Raw genomic sequence first — 15,836 nt, 5'->3', positions numbered from 1 at the left:
TCCTACTTATTCAGGTGACATCGGGCATACCTAACCACCTGTGTTTTCTTTCTCTCCCCCCCCACTCCAAATCTGTCCCTCTGAGTTACATGGAGTCAACAGGAAATCTTTTGGTGGAGACGGTGTGGACCTCGACTGGCTATCGTAGCCTGCAGGGAATCGGCCGTCAGACATTCTGTCGCATGTCCCAGACCCGGTGAAATGTAACTGAATTGTCTTGGCCAGGCCTAAGGGTCCCATCTGCATCTCATCATTGGTGAGGAGTGTGCTCCCATCACCCAATCAAGCATCCAGCCAGAGCAGGTCATGATATATTTTTTTTTTACCATATTAACATGCCATTGTGTGTCATGCCTGATGTAAAGACTCTCGTCTCTGCGAGCCTACCACACAGATTTAATACTTGTCATTTTTAGGGCATACCTAACAACATGTTTTCTTTCTCCCCCCCCCCCCCCCCCCCCCTCTGTCCCTCTGAGTTACATGTTGATCCTGGGATTGAGATGCTGGCCTCTTCTGCCCCTCGGACCTGCTTGATCCATCCTGGTGCCCTGTGTCTGGTCGGAGTTTTATCGCCCCACTCCTGTGAAGGACGGCCCCATGAGGACAGTTGAGGGTTATACCTGTTAAAACTGTTAATATTATAGTCAGGCTGTCTGTTGTTGCCCAAATGAGGATGGGTTCCCTTTTGAGTCTGGTTCCTCTCGAGGTTTCTTCCTCATGTCGTCTGAGGGAGTTTTTCCTTGCCACCGTCGCCACAGGCTTGCTCATTGGGGATAGATTAGGGATAAAATTAGCTCATGTTTTAAGTCGTTCAAATTCTGTAAAGCTGCTTTGCGACAATGTTTATTGTTAAAAGCGCTGTACAAATAAACTTGATTTGATTTGATTTGATTAAAAACATTGTGGAGTAACAAACCACTGAAATTAAACTTACGGTAGATATAGTAGATGTGCATTTGCACTGTCATCCATATCCTAACAAGTTAAGTTGTGAGCAGCTGGTCTACCGGACAGACTCGTGTTTCCAAGTCCCAGCCAGGGCCAGGGGGCAGGGCACTAGGCACGCGCCAGGAAGATCATCAAAGGATAGAACGCAACGCCTCGCGGTGCGGAGTTCGCATTGCATGCCAAAAAACATCGAGCCATAGACTCTTTATTGTAGATTACTAGTGTGCAGCACAGATCTGCAGTTTCCCTACAAAACGTTATTCTAGAACTCTGCTCTTCCAGTCTGGCAAGTCGATATTATATAATTCCGCTCATCGTCTCTAAAAGGAGGACAACTGTGCGTCCGGCTTGATGCTGCGCCGGACAAGACATTGAAAAGACGGACGGTCCGGCCTAAAGACGGACGTCTGGCCACCCTAGTTTCAGAACTTGTCTTGTTTAAAATGAAAACGTATAGAATTTTTATCATGACCACAAATCAATCAGTGCAGGCGTGACTGACTGGTGTTCAATATCTGTATCTTTACATTGGCTCTAGTAGCTAATGTAGCTTAGATCATAGCCGCCAGTTTAGCTACATGCAAACTCCATTGCACGTAGCTAAATAATCAAACGCTCACCTAAAACCATGTGGCATTGTTTCCACGCGGTTTCCTGGTGTTTGTCGGACATTCGTATGCAGTTTCTGACTCTGAATTGTTCTGTTATCAATAAAACAGACAAAAGGAAGTTGCAGGGCTAAAAACAGAGCTAATTCAAAGCTGAATCTCATCTCATCTCATCTCGTTATCTCTAGCCGCTTTATCCTTCTACAGGGTCGCAGGCAAGCTGGAGTCTATCCCAGCTGACTACGGGCGAAAGGCGGGGTACACCCTGGACAAGTCGCCAGGTCATCACAGGGCTGACACATAGAGACAAACAACCATTCACACCTACGGTCAATTTAGAGTCACCAGTTAACCTAACCTGCATGTCTTTGGACTGTGGGGGAAACCGGAGCACCCGGAGGAAACCCACGCGGACACGGGGAGAACATGCAAACTCCACACAGAAAGGCCCTCGCCGGCCCCGGGGCTCGAACCCAGGACCTTCTTGCTGTGAGGCGACAGCGCTAACCACTACACCACCGTGCCGCCTCAAAGCTGAATCTTTTCTTTAAAACGTTATTTTAATCTCAGCTTCGTGCAAGTCATGGACTGAAGATTTAAAGCCAGATTTGGATGTCAGAAGTGATTCGTTTTTCCTATAACAATATTTCCAGCAACAAGACAAATCACAGGTTTATATTAATGCGCTCGTTCTGATATGTTATCGTTTCATAGTAATAAACTGATCTGGACACTGTATGCTTGGATACGGACGGATTGACAATAAAGCACTCTTGAATCTTGAATCAAATAAACAGATGTCTGTAAGATTTAACATGAAACATTTGATTTCACATTTTTGGAAGGAGTCTCCAGTGTCAGTGCTTTATACTGTAACAGTAAGAGACTAGAAGGACACTTGGGAAAGCGCATACCTCCACCAAGCCAAGTTGGATTTAAAACAAAATCTAATCAATTGTTCCTTGGTCCATGAGCCACCTTTAATCAAAATTTCATCAGAATCCGTTCACTACTTTTTGAGCTACTGTATGTTCAGAATACACAAACAAACAAACAAATGGACACAAAAAAAACCCCCACAACTTCTTCCAACAAAGTTGGTAGAGGTAATAAAGCTCTTTCTTTACCTTTTCTGACATGGGAAAGTCTTCACGACAGAGAAGTTTTGTGATAACTGGTAATACTTTGTGCCATGGAGGTTCCAAAAGATTAAAGAAAACAAAAAAATGGATTAAAAAATTCTGACTTTTAAAAGAATCATTGGCAAATTAGTGTCATATAAGAAGAAATATCTCCTCTTAATTACCCCACCCTGTTGTTGATTATTTTCCTGGAGTATAAATATGGAGGTGATCATGCGTGCTGAATCTGATTGGTCGAGAAATTCAGACTATTTCTCGATAATCACCTCAAGCGACTCGGCATAATGGCGGCCAATCACTTAGTCAACGTAAGTGAGGAAGAATTACAAATTATGAAAGAAAATGCTGTTTCTAAAAGCACTAAAGATGCTACGAAGTTTGAGCTAAAACTCTTCAAAGGTAGGGAGGAATTGTGATTTATTTTATCGATTTCAGAACAAAGTATTTTATGTGAGTCGGCGTAGATAAGTGACACAAGTCTCTCATTACATTTGCATGCTACTTTTGAAGTTTGAAATAAATAATTTTTTATTTTTAAATAAATCACCTGTGTATTTATAGTAAAACAATTATCCGCCTCAAGCTCAGTGAATATTGGTGAATAATAACCTTGACTTCGATTATTATTCACCGATATTCACGTCACCTTCGGCAAATAATTGTTAAATAACAGCATGACCCCAAGTGTTATATTCCTTCCTCAAATGAAACGAGTTATTTACGCTGAGCCAAACAATGCTGTGTCACTCAGTTTCCTCTGCTTTTTATAGCAACATTAAAGAGAAATTGTGTTTTTTAAATATATATTTATTAATTAAACTCTACTCAGCATGCATAATTAGTTCCTGCTGGAACAAACATATTCCCTGACATCTATACAGTCTCCGTGGATTATGGCTTGATGGCAGATGGAAACATTTCACTGACTCTCCATGAATCCCTCAGTTCATTCCGGTCCCGCTAGAATCTAAAGAGAGAAAGATTGTACCACGTAGTCATTAAAAGGGTACTTTCCAGGTACATTTTGTTCCCTAATTTACAACCAATGTCAGAGTACTCCCAAAGGTCCTTACAGTGCAATTTTGTAGCCTAAATGAGTTTTAGAGGTACACAATGTCCACTTTTTCAGATGAAAGAAATAGACGAAAGGTACAAAACCTCTACTCTCAAGGGAATCACCCTGGTAACAAGCGCTTGTACCTTGAAGAGTACACTGCAACCCTGTTATAATGAACTTTCTATTTCTCTTTTACTACGAACTTATATCGCATATAATGAGCTAAATTAATGTCCCCCGTCTTTAGTGACGATGACTATTACTAAACACTGTGACACGGAACGGGACATGATGTGACATATTATCACTCATGGTCAGTGACCTCCCCGTCCCATCATGGACTGGAATAATTGTCACAGACATACAGTACAGTGGTGCTTGAAAGTTTGTGAACCCTTAAGAATTTTCTATATTTCTACATAAATATGACCTAAAACATCATCAGATTTTCACACAAGTCCAAAAAGTAGATAAAGAGAACCCAGTTAAACAAATGAGACAAAAATATTATACTTGGTCATTTATTTATTGAGGAAAATGATCCAATATTACATATCTGTGAGTGGCAAAAGTATGTGAACCTCTAGGATTAGCAGTTAATTTGAAGGTGAAATTAGAGTCAGGTGTTTTCAATCAATGGGATGACAATCAGGTGTGAGTGGGCACCCTGTTTTATTTAAAGAACAGGGATCTATCAAAGTCTGATCTTCACAACACATGTTTGTGGAAGTGTATCATGGCACGAACAAAGGAGATTTCTGAGGACCTCAGAAAAAACGTTGTTGATGCTCATCAGGCTGGAAAAGGTTACAAAACCACCTCTAAAGAGTTTGGACTCCACCAATCCACAGTCAGACAGATTGTGGAGGAAATTCAAGACCATTGTTACCCTCCCCAGGAGTGGTCGACCAACAAAGATCACTCCAAGAGCAAGGCGTGTAATAGTCGGCGAGGTCACAAAGGACCCCAGGGTAACTTCTAAGCAACTGAAGGCCTCTCTCACATTGGCTAATGTTAATGTTCATGAGTCCACCATCAGGAGAACACTGAACAACAAATGGTGTGCATGGCAGGGTTGCAAGGAGAAAGCCACTGCTCTCCAAAAAGAACATTACTGCCCATCTGCAGTTTGCTAAAGATCACGTGGACAAGCCAGAAGGCTATTGGAAAAATGTTTTGTGGATGGATGAGACCAAAATAGAACTTTTTGGTTTAAATGAGAAGCGTTATGTTTGGAGAAAGGAAAACACTGCATTCCAGCATAAGAACCTATCCCATCTGTGAAACATGGTGGCGGTGGTATCATAGTTTGGGCCTGTTTTGCTGCATCTGGGCCAGGACGGCTTGCCATCATTGATGGAACAATGAATTCTGAATTATACCAGCAAATTCTAAAGGAAAATGTCAGGACATCTGTCCATGAACTGAATCTCAAGAGAAGGTGGGTCATGCAGCAAGACAACGACCCTAAGCACACAAGTCGTTCTACCAAAGAATAGTTAAAGAAGAATAAAAATGTTTTGGAATGGCCAAGTCAAAGTCCTGACCTTAATCCAATCGAAATGTTGTGGAAGGACCTGAAGCGAGCAGTTCATGTGAGGAAACCCACCAACATCCCAGAGTTGAAGCTGTTCTGTACGGAGGAACGGGCTAAAATTCCTCCAAGCCGGTGTGCAGGACTGATCAACAGTTACCAGAAACGTTTATTTGCAGTTATTGCTGCACAAGGGGGTCACACCAGATACTGAAAGCAAAGGTTCACATACTTTTGCCACTCACAGATATGTAATAATCATTTTCCTCAATAAATAAATGACCAAGTATAATATTTTTGTCTCATTTGTTTAACTGGGTTCTCTTTATCTACTTTTAGGACTTGTGTGAAAATCTGATGATGTTTTAGGTCATATTTATTCAGAAATATAGACAATTCTAAAGGGTCCATCCCATCCCGTATCATGGGGAGGTCACTGCCTGAACAATGTCGTGTCACGTTACGTTCCGTGTCACGGGTTTTAGCAGCAACCAGTGATGATGAGGCGGAGTCTTCAAAAAAAAAAACATCACTGAGTCATGCGCTCCTCTTCCCCCAGAGACAAAGAATAAGTAGTCAAGTCCACAGTCAAGTTAACAATACGTGTTAACGCCATAAAACAAAAGGCTTGCTTAGATGTCGATCGTTAACAATTATCGAGAACAATGATCAAAGGATGGATAAAAGAACAAAATAATTGCTGATACCGCTAAACTTAACACCTAGTTAAAGCATCCCAGTGGCGTTTTTATACTCCCTGCCCTGCCCAGCCCTGCAGTGCGACATAAATGACGTCATTGGTGATTTGAACCACATGAATGAACTGAATAATGAGTCAGCGGTGGACATTGACAATGAACGATACAATGGTCACCTCTGTCATTTCTCTGTCAATGTGTCTAAAATTTCGCATATAACATGAGTGTGTGATGTGACAAGTCATTCCATTTCAGTATTACAAACTTTTCAGTATAATAAACTATTTGGACGTCCCTCAAGGAGTTTGTTACAGCGGGGTCGCAGTGCATTTATATTTCCGAGACTGCAGCTGTTGTAAGGTCGGGTTCCTGATCTGAGACAGTCTTTCTTATCAATTTTTAGGCAGTAGAAACAAAATTACAACGCATCTGCATCAATAATATAACATGAGCAAATGTGACTGCACTCCTTTTATCTATGCAGTGCAAAAACAATCTAAAGATTTAAATCAGAAATAAAATTCACTGTATGAGCAAATCCTCTGATCATCTTTCATTCAGTCACATATCCATTAGGAAATTAGGATATTCACAGCACCATGGGAACCTAATCTAATCAAGGAATTGGATTTGGATAGGATGAGTGGATTGGGACGATTGTCAAGTGGGACAGTTGATTATTTTCCTAAAATATTTTGTCCCAAAATATTTGACACCACAACAGTATTATATTAATTGAACAACAGCACATCATATAACTACATTTTAACATTTTATATTAATTAAAGCTTGATACGTTAAATTTTTTTTATCCATTTATAGTTACGTTTAATGTTCTGGAATGTCCGTGAAACATAATTCCTGTTCTCTTTTTTTGAACCAGGAAACTGGAAATCTTAATATTTTCCACGGTGAGGACTTTCTCATGGTGAATCAATGCCTGTTACAAAGCGCTGACACTGAAGACTCCTTCCATGAAGGTTAAATAAATGTCTTCTCACCATACTCTATATTTAACAAATATTTCACAAAATTGAGTCGTACATGAGCTGATAGCTGATGAGGCGCATAGCACCGATTCGGATATAATCCATGTATGACGAGATTGAGTGGAATAACTGTTTTATTCTATCCACATTCACTGGATTTTGAGAAACAGAGCATTTTTATTTTTTGCAAATTCGATCAATAAAAACTTCATACAAAACATCCAACAAAATCATTTCCACTTAGAATGTAAACAAACCGGTGAAATGACAGGAGCAATTTGTGAAAAATGCGATAATCATAATAATAATTCTTGAAAAATAGAAAAAGATACCTTCTTACCATGAAATACTTTCATTCCATATTTTGTTGCCTTTTTTTTTTGTATTTTTTGAGTTTTGTTTTTGACTAGAGTTTTTATTTCGTCCTCGGTTGGTTCAGCAACACGCGCCACCATTTTGTTTTTCTCTACTCACGGTATATGAGCTGATAGCCTAGAAGTAGAGCAGCCAATCAGAGCACATGATTGCTCAGATCCAGTGAATGTGGATAGAATAAAAAAAGATTATATATTTTTCTAAATGTTAACATCCATCCATCCAACATCTGTAGCCGCTTATCCTTAAATGTAAACATGTAAATGTAAATGAAGAAAATGTAAATGAAACAAACAGCATTTTAAAAATTTGTTTATTGTTAGGAAGCTGTACAAGTCCATGTGAATTAGCAGAAATGCTAGCGTATTCATATAAACCTGCAATTTGCAGCTCAAATTAGATTTGAGAATTCAGCAGCGCTGTTGATAGAACGAATAAAAAAAAGAGCGTTTTTGCTGCAAGTCAGCGTTGATGAAAAGCGAGCCAGCTGTTCTCTTCAGAGGAGCCCTAGAGCTCAGTTTTCTGATTTCATGCCCTGATGCTTTCTGTCACTTTCCTCTCCGTATTGCCTCTCTCTCTCTCTCTCTCTCTATCTCTCTCTAAAAGCACACAATGCATGCATGCGCAGTTATTCAGCAGCTTCAGCAAACCAGACACCCATACGTGAAGTGTGAGAGTACACCTTTTCTGTCCACGTGTCTTCCTGTAGTGAACATCAGAGCAATCGGTAAGAGTAGTCATCACGAAAAACACGAAAAGGACGTATAGAGGAGGAGGGTTTGGACAGAATGAGGCTGTCTTCTTCTCTGATGGAGCGGGACAGAATATTTGCAAAATTGATGGTTTTGCTGCAGGGACACAAATCGTCCTGTTTCTCTCAGACCGTATATAATATCTCTACCTATCTCTGTAAAAAGTTTTATGGATGCTTTGCTGCAGGTTTTAGGTTTAAAATAAAACAAACATTGAATGAAATGGTTTTCAATTCCCAATCTCATACCACTCAGTTTAGTAGGCTCGATTTGAGAGAGAATGCAACAGGATGCAATACCCAGGTCTCTAACACACACACACACACACACACACACACACACACACACACACACACACACACACACACACACAGAGTGACATGTAAAACCAATATAACACAACCCACTCATGTACTCATACTGTACCTGGTGCCATGACAACACACTTCCTAATCCATTCCAATTACTGAGCGAGCACACACACACACACACACACACACACACACACACACACACACACACACACACACACACACACACTTTTTACATGATTTGTCTGCTGGTTTGACAAGCAAATTCTTTTAAATAATTTGAACTCTTTGTCTAATATTGACCAACTATACTCTTAATTGTAACGGGAAAAAAGGTCTGAATTATGTGAGAAGCTGCAAGACACAAAAACACTCATAAAACTTGTAACATGCAGGTTTTTTTGTGTTTTGAATGCATGCAGGTTTTGTGCAAGACTTAATGAGTTTGAGTGACCATATGTGTGTGTGTGTGTGTGTGTGTGTGTGTGTGTGTGTGTGTCAGAGGTGGACAGTAATGAAGTACATTTACTTGAGTACTGTACTTAAGTACACTTTTTGAGTATCTGTACTTTACTTGAGTATTTTTTTGGGGGAAACTTCTGACTTTAACTTCACTACGTTTGAAAGGCAAATATCGTACTTTTCACTCCACTACATTTCTGTCAAGGTCCTCGTTACTCGTTACTATGAAGCAGCTTTGAAAGTGGATGTTTTTTTCTTTTCTAAAATGTGATTGTTTTTTTCGCAGGTGACACTGAGACAGCCGATCAGTAATCACTAGGGTCACGTCACGTCCACAGACTGTATAAAATCAAGATCAGTGATTTCTCAGCAGCGTTATTTAACATGATCAGTTGATGGCAGAATAGAAGGAGGCGGTTCTTCTGGGGAACGCACACACTCATGGCTTTACCTAGAACCCATGTTTCAGTTTTCTGAAAGGATTAAAGATTTGTTTCGTTTTAAATGTTTGCCGAAAATGAACCACATCGCAGCCTACAAAAACTCACCGTCCAACCTGTGGAAGCATATTGAGGTCTATAAACGTTTTATTCCAAGAGAAAGCTTGCAATGAAGCTGTCTGTGGTTTTAGAGCTAGCGATAACGTTGCAATAGCTATGCAATCTGATTAGTCAAATGACTTTCTATGGATTTGCCCGCCAAGTTGCCGTAGCCTTGTCCACAACTAACGTTAACACACAGCTAGTTAACTTGGACACAGTTAGCATGTAAAAATGGAGTTACGCTAACATGAATAACATTAACTTATCTGAAGTCCTTTCAGAGACATGTTTTAGCATAATCTTGCCAAATAAACAGAATGTAGAAATCTTTCTTTTCTAGTAGCATTAGCTACCCAATATGATTTTGAGTTTGAAAAGAGTTTGCTAGCATGTCAGGTGGAGTTTCAGTGACTAGCTAGCTTAACGTTAAACCACCATGATGGCACAGCATGCGTTCATTTTGTGAATTCGCATTTCTGTCTTTGGTAATGGCAATAGGTTTTGTAAGCATTGTGGCAATAATACAACGAGGCGTTGACAGAAAATGTACTTTTAATACTTAAGTACTTTTAAAAGCAAGTACTTCAGTACTTTAACTTAAGTAAAAAATTGACTCTACAACTTTCACTTGCATCAGAGTAACATTTGACCAGTGGGATCTGTACTTTGACTTAAGTAATGAAGTTGGGTACTTTGTTCACCTCTGGTTTGTGCGTGTGTGTGTGTGTACTGTACTGTATGTATGTGTTGTCATAAGTATGTTAATGACCTCCCACTCACCCAGCCACCCTGCTCCAGAGTTGGGCACGCACATGTCCGTCTCTGCGCTCGGCAACACGAACCCAACAACGAAAACCTCCACGCCGTCAGACATGAGCGCCAACCCTAGCACGAAGAAGAGCTGCCACTGGAAGCGCCCATGCCCACACTCCTGGATGATCAGCTCGTACTGCTGTGCTAGCTCCTCCTCCTCTGCTTCTCGCTCTTTCTCCAGCTCTTTCCTGTCCTTCGTGCCATCTGATACCGGCCGCCCCAGTGCCACCTGTCCGTCCCCGGCACCAGGCACGCCCTGGTACTCGCCCTCGTAGATCTCATCTTCATCGTCATGGCCTTCGGTGGCATCACTAGATCCTTCATCATCGTCGTGTTGCTGCGCCTGACCATCCCGGTAGTAGTAGAGGTCATCGTCTCCACCCTCATCTTCATCATCGTTTTCAAAACGGTGATACGTGCGGCCTGAGTACTCGTCTGATGCACGGTCTATGGCTTTGTTGACTTTTTTGACTGCATGCCGTCTGGCTTCTTTGGCGATATCACGAGCGCCACGGGCAAGAGAAGTTCTTTCTCTGTATGTGTTCTCCATTTTTAAGTGATTCAGATTTGAAGCAAAAGACAGCACTCAGTTTGCAACATAAAGGTCGACACCCTCTTTACTTGAACCCAAGATGTAAGTTGGATCCATCCAAAAGAGCCAGGGATACACACTGGGAAGGAGACAAAAGGAAATGGAGTTATATTTACAGTATAGATCAGAACGCTAATAAAATGCAGAAACCCAGATGAGTTTGGATAAAACGGTCTGTGGAGTCATGAAGACAGATTGTTGGACAAGAGACTAGCTACAGACATTAGGTCAGAAAGACCACAGATTTTCATATACAGAATATTTAAAGACAAATGGACAGAAGTGCACACTTATTCGATGTGAAACAAACCAACTTTTGATTGTTTAATTTCTCTATCCATCCATTATCTGCACTGCTTATCCATTAGGGTTACGGGGGAAGCTGGAACCAATCCCAGCTAATTTTATGTGAGAGGTGGGGTTCAACCTGGACGGGTCTCCAATCTACCGCAAGACTACACAAAGACAATCAACCATCACATTCACATTCACACCTACAGGCAATTAAGAGTCACCAGCTGAACAAATCTCCATATCTTTGGACTATTAAATGGTTAAGACAAAAAAGGACATGGATAAACAAAGCTGCATGTTTTATATGTTCATCTCCTGTTGCATCCAGGAAGCACAACAATCACATGCTTCCCGACTGCAGTGCATTCTGGGAAATGTACTTGAAAATCTCTTAGTACTTTATTCTTTTATCTTGCATGATCGTGGAGGAAAGATGATCTGCATTTCCTTTAACTCTCAGCTCAACCGTCTGGTGTCTGTACTGTCAGAAATAAGGGTACAGTAGGAGTCCATTTCTGTCCCCCAAGGTACAATCTACACTAATGCACCCTCTAAAGCTCATTATTGGACTTCAGGGTAATTATGCGTACCTTTTTAGGGTCAAAAATGTCCATATATGTTCCCAATCAGTATATAAAGGGTACAAGTGCCTTATAGAGGGAACTGCTTCAGTGACAAGCCATTGTACCCCTAAAGGTACAATGATGTACTTTGTTTTCTAAAAGAGTGTGTGGTGTGATGATGTTGATTTGACCTTGCAAAGTTAAGCAATATGGTTCCTTGCCAAAAAAAACCCAAACCCACTGTAGCGGTTCAGTGTTGGTGGGTGGAGCACAGAGGACGGCAGGACAGAGATCAGGTTCAAAATAGCGTTTATTGCTAGACTTTTTAGTTTAACAATACTTCACTCAAACAGACACACACACGCAACTGGCGTCTTGTTCAGGGATGAGTTCCTCTGCTCTCCCTGCCTAAATAGGGCGCAGTCACTGGGAAGACACACACAAACACAGGTTAATTGGAGTCAGGTGTAGTGATTCTGCCACTTACCTTCCCTGACTCCGCCCTCCTGTCACAGACCAGCGCTTGACCACGCCCCCGCTGCCACATACCCCCACCGCCCGACTCAGGCCGGGCGGCCGTCCGGCCTGCAGCCGACTCCCCCCCCCCCCCTTGACGGGAGAGGAAGTCCGCCACGACCATCTGTGCCCCCGGCCTGTGGACCACCTTGAAATTAAAGGGTTGGAGTGCCAGATACCAACGGGTGATCCTCGCGTTGGCATCCTTCATGCGGTGGAGCCACTGGAGGGGCGCGTGGTCCGAACAGAGGGTGAAAGGGTGCCCCAGCAGGTAGTACCGGAGGGCGAGGACCGCCCACTTGATGGCCAGACACTCTTTCTCTATGGTGCTGTAGCACCCCTCACGCACCGACAGCTTCCTGCTGATGTACAGGACGGGGCGGTCCTCCCCCTCCACCTCCTGGGACAAAACCGCCCCCAGCCCTCTGTCCGACGCATCGGTCTGCAATGTAAAGGGGAGAGAAAAGTCAGGGGAGTGTAAAAGTGGCCCCCTACACAGTGTAGCCTTTACCTCAGAAAAAGCCCGCTGGCACTGCTCTGTCCACTGGACCGGGTCTGGTGCCCCCTTTTTAGTGAGATCAGTCAGCGGGCTGGTGACGTCCGAATAATTAGGTATAAACCTACGATAATAGCCAGCCAGCCCCAGGAACTGTCTCACCCCCTTTTTGGTCTTGGGCCTCGGGCAGGCCGCAATTGCTGCGGTCTTGTTAATTTGGGGACGCACCTGCCCGTTGCCCAAGTGGAAGCCCAGATACCATACTTCCACCTGCCCAATCGCACACTTCTTCAGGTTGGCTGTGAGACCCGCTCGCCTCAGCGACCTAAGGACGGCCCTTAGATGTTCAAGGTGCCTCGGCCAGTCATTACTATAGACGATGATGTCGTCGAGATAGGCAGCCGCATATGTGGCATGGGGGCGGAGGACCCTGTCCATCAGTCGCTGAAACGTAGTAGGCGCCCCAAACAGCCCAAACGGAAGTGCGACGAATTGGTGCAAACCAAACGGTGTGGAAAAGGCCATTTTTTTCTCGGGATAATGGAGTCAAGGGGATCTGCCAATATCCCTTCGTCAAATCCAGTGTCGAATAAAAGCGAGCAGTGCCGAGTCGATCGAGCAGCTCATCAATACGAGGCATTGGGTACGCGTCGAATTTAGACACCGCGTTGACTTTTCTATAGTCCACACAGAACCGGACCGACCCGTCGGCCTTGGGTACCAAGACCACCGGGCTGCTCCAGTCACTGTGGGACTCCTCGACGATGCCCATTTCGAGCATGGTCTCCAGTTCTTCCTGAACCACCTTTTTTTTGTGTTCGGGTAGCCTGTAAGGGCGACTGCGCACTACCACCCCCAGGGGCGTCTCTATGTGGTGCTCTATGAGGTTAGTGTGACCGGGCAGGGGCGAGAACACATCCGAAAACTCGGTCTGCAACTGGGCGACCTCCGTGAGTTGGGTCGGGGAGAGGTGGTCTCCACAGGGGACCGGAGAGGTACGTGATGTCAATGCCCCTTTTTGAACCTCCAGCCCCAGCTCCGCCTTCTCCGGAACCACCAACACCAACGCCACGGGGACCTCCTCATTCCAGAGTTTAAGCAGATTGAGGTGGTAAATCTGTAGCGCCCCACCCCTGTCCGTTCGCCTCACTTCGTAGTCAACGTCCCCGACTTGCCGTGTGACCTCAAAGGGTCCTTGCCACTTGGCGATCAATTTGGAGCCCGATGTGGGCAACAGTACGAGTACTTTCTCTCCCGGTGTAAACTCCCTAAGGCGCGTACCCTTGTTGTACAGGCGGGCTTGCCGTTCTTGGGCCTGCCACAAATTCTCCTGGGTTAGGTGGGTGAGTGTGTGGAGTTTTGCGCGCAGGTCCATAACGTGTTGAATTTCGTTCTTACTTTGTGAAGGTCCCTCCTCCCAATTTTCCTGCAGCACGTCTAGAATGCCGCGCGGCTTATGCCCATATAATAATTCGAACGGGGAGCCCCGTGGAGGCTTGGGGGACCTCTCGCACTGAAAACAACAAGGGCTCGAGCCACTTATCCCAATTACGTGCGTCCTCACTTACGAATTTTTTAATGATGTTCTTGAGGGTGCAATTGAATCGTTCCACTAAACCGTCCGTTTGTGGGTGATACACGCTGGTGCGGATCGGCTTAATCCCCAATAACCCATACAGTTCGCGCAGTGTCCGTGACATAAATGTAGTGCCTTGATCAGTCAGAATCTCTTTCGGGATTCCAACTCAGGAGATAACGCAGAAGAGCACCTCCGCAATACTGCATGCTGAGATATTGCGCAGAGGCACTGCTTCCGGGTATCGCATTGCATAGTCCACCAGAACTAATATAAAGCGGTACCCTCGTGCTGACCGATCTAATGGCCCGACGAGATCCATCCCAATCCTTTCGAACGGGGTCTCGATTAATGGTAGAGGGCGCAAAGGCGCTTTTGGAATGGCCACTGGATTTACTAACTGGCATTCGCAGCACGCCGTACACCACCTACGAACATCGCCGCGAATCCCCGGCCAATAGAATCAGGCCATTATTCGGGCTAGTGTCTTATCCTGCCCTAAGTGTCCAGCCATGGGATTAAAGTGAGCCGCCTGGAATACCAATTCCCGGCGGCTCTTTGGAATTAAAAGCTGCGTGACTCGCTCCTTAGTTTGAGTGTCCTGCGTCACTCGGTATAACCTATCCTTCATAATCGCGAAGTAGGGGAAGGACGGGGTGGCGTTCGGCTGGAGCATTTGACCATCGATTACTCTCACTTGGTCAAACGCATCTCGCAGAGTCTCATCTCGTGACTGCTCTAATGGGAAATCTGCGAGGGATTCCCCAATAGAGAGAGGAGGGGCCGGCGGCTCCTCACTCTGACGCGGAGATGACGTAGACGGCTCTGTGACAGCTGCTCCCACCAAAGCGACACCGGGACCTCCCCCTGTTAAATGGCAGGACCCACTCTCTACCAAACGTGTCATTAAACCCCCAAATCCCGGCCAATCAGTCCCCAAAATTAAAGAGTGGGTAAGGCGAGGATTAACCGCTGCCTTCACTATAAATTTTTCCCCTCGGAAAAAAATGTGGACTGACACCAAAGGGTAGCTGTGAACGTTCGCGTGCACACACAACACCTTCACCCCCTGTGCTCCCCCCAATGCCTCGTGTTGCACCAGGCTTTGGTGAATTGAGGTCTGATTACAACCAGAATCCACCAACGCCTGATATGTATCCCCTTGGATACTCAACGGTATGCGATACGCTCCGGCCCGATCGAGGGCGGCTTCTGGCACGTCGGGGATCCGAACCACCGCGCCCACCTCCATTGCCGTGCACTGCTGTTGGAGGTGGCCCGGTTCCCTGCAATGCCAGCAAACCGGCCCGGGCTTCTTCTCTGCACCGATGTTCTGGGGCTCACTCACCTGGGGGGGGGAGACAGACACAGAAGGGAGAAACGGGAGGGCACCGTGGGTGCGGCGGGCTGGCTGGGGTGGTGCCGGCCCCCGCCTCCGCGGTGGGGGAATGGGGCGAAGACGGGACACAGGAGGAGGGAGAGAGAGAGAAGAAGAGAGAAGAGAAGAGGCGGTCTGCTGTCCTGCCGCTGGAACAGCCGCCAAATGGTCCTCCGTCAGCTCGATG

The 15,836-nt window shown here is 44.6% G+C and overlaps 1 protein-coding gene across 2 annotated transcripts in view; it reads right to left on the bottom strand.

Moving 5' to 3' along the window:
* The window catches only part of LOC132894851 (synaptic vesicle glycoprotein 2C), a 56,569-nt gene extending 45,785 nt beyond the window's left edge, over positions 1-10,784 (bottom strand). For both annotated transcript variants that reach the window (XM_060934968.1, XM_060934969.1), the window contains exon 1: positions 10,202-10,784. In XM_060934968.1, the coding sequence (XP_060790951.1) occupies positions 10,202-10,784 (583 nt within the window). The remainder of the gene's footprint in view (positions 1-10,201) is intronic.
* Positions 10,785-15,836: the final 5,052 nt, after the last annotated feature.

The sequence above is a fragment of the Neoarius graeffei genome, chromosome 12 (assembly GCF_027579695.1).
Source record: "Neoarius graeffei isolate fNeoGra1 chromosome 12, fNeoGra1.pri, whole genome shotgun sequence".
NCBI classification, from domain to species: domain Eukaryota; kingdom Metazoa; phylum Chordata; class Actinopteri; order Siluriformes; family Ariidae; genus Neoarius; species Neoarius graeffei.
This window is presented reverse-complemented; position numbering and strand designations above follow the sequence as displayed.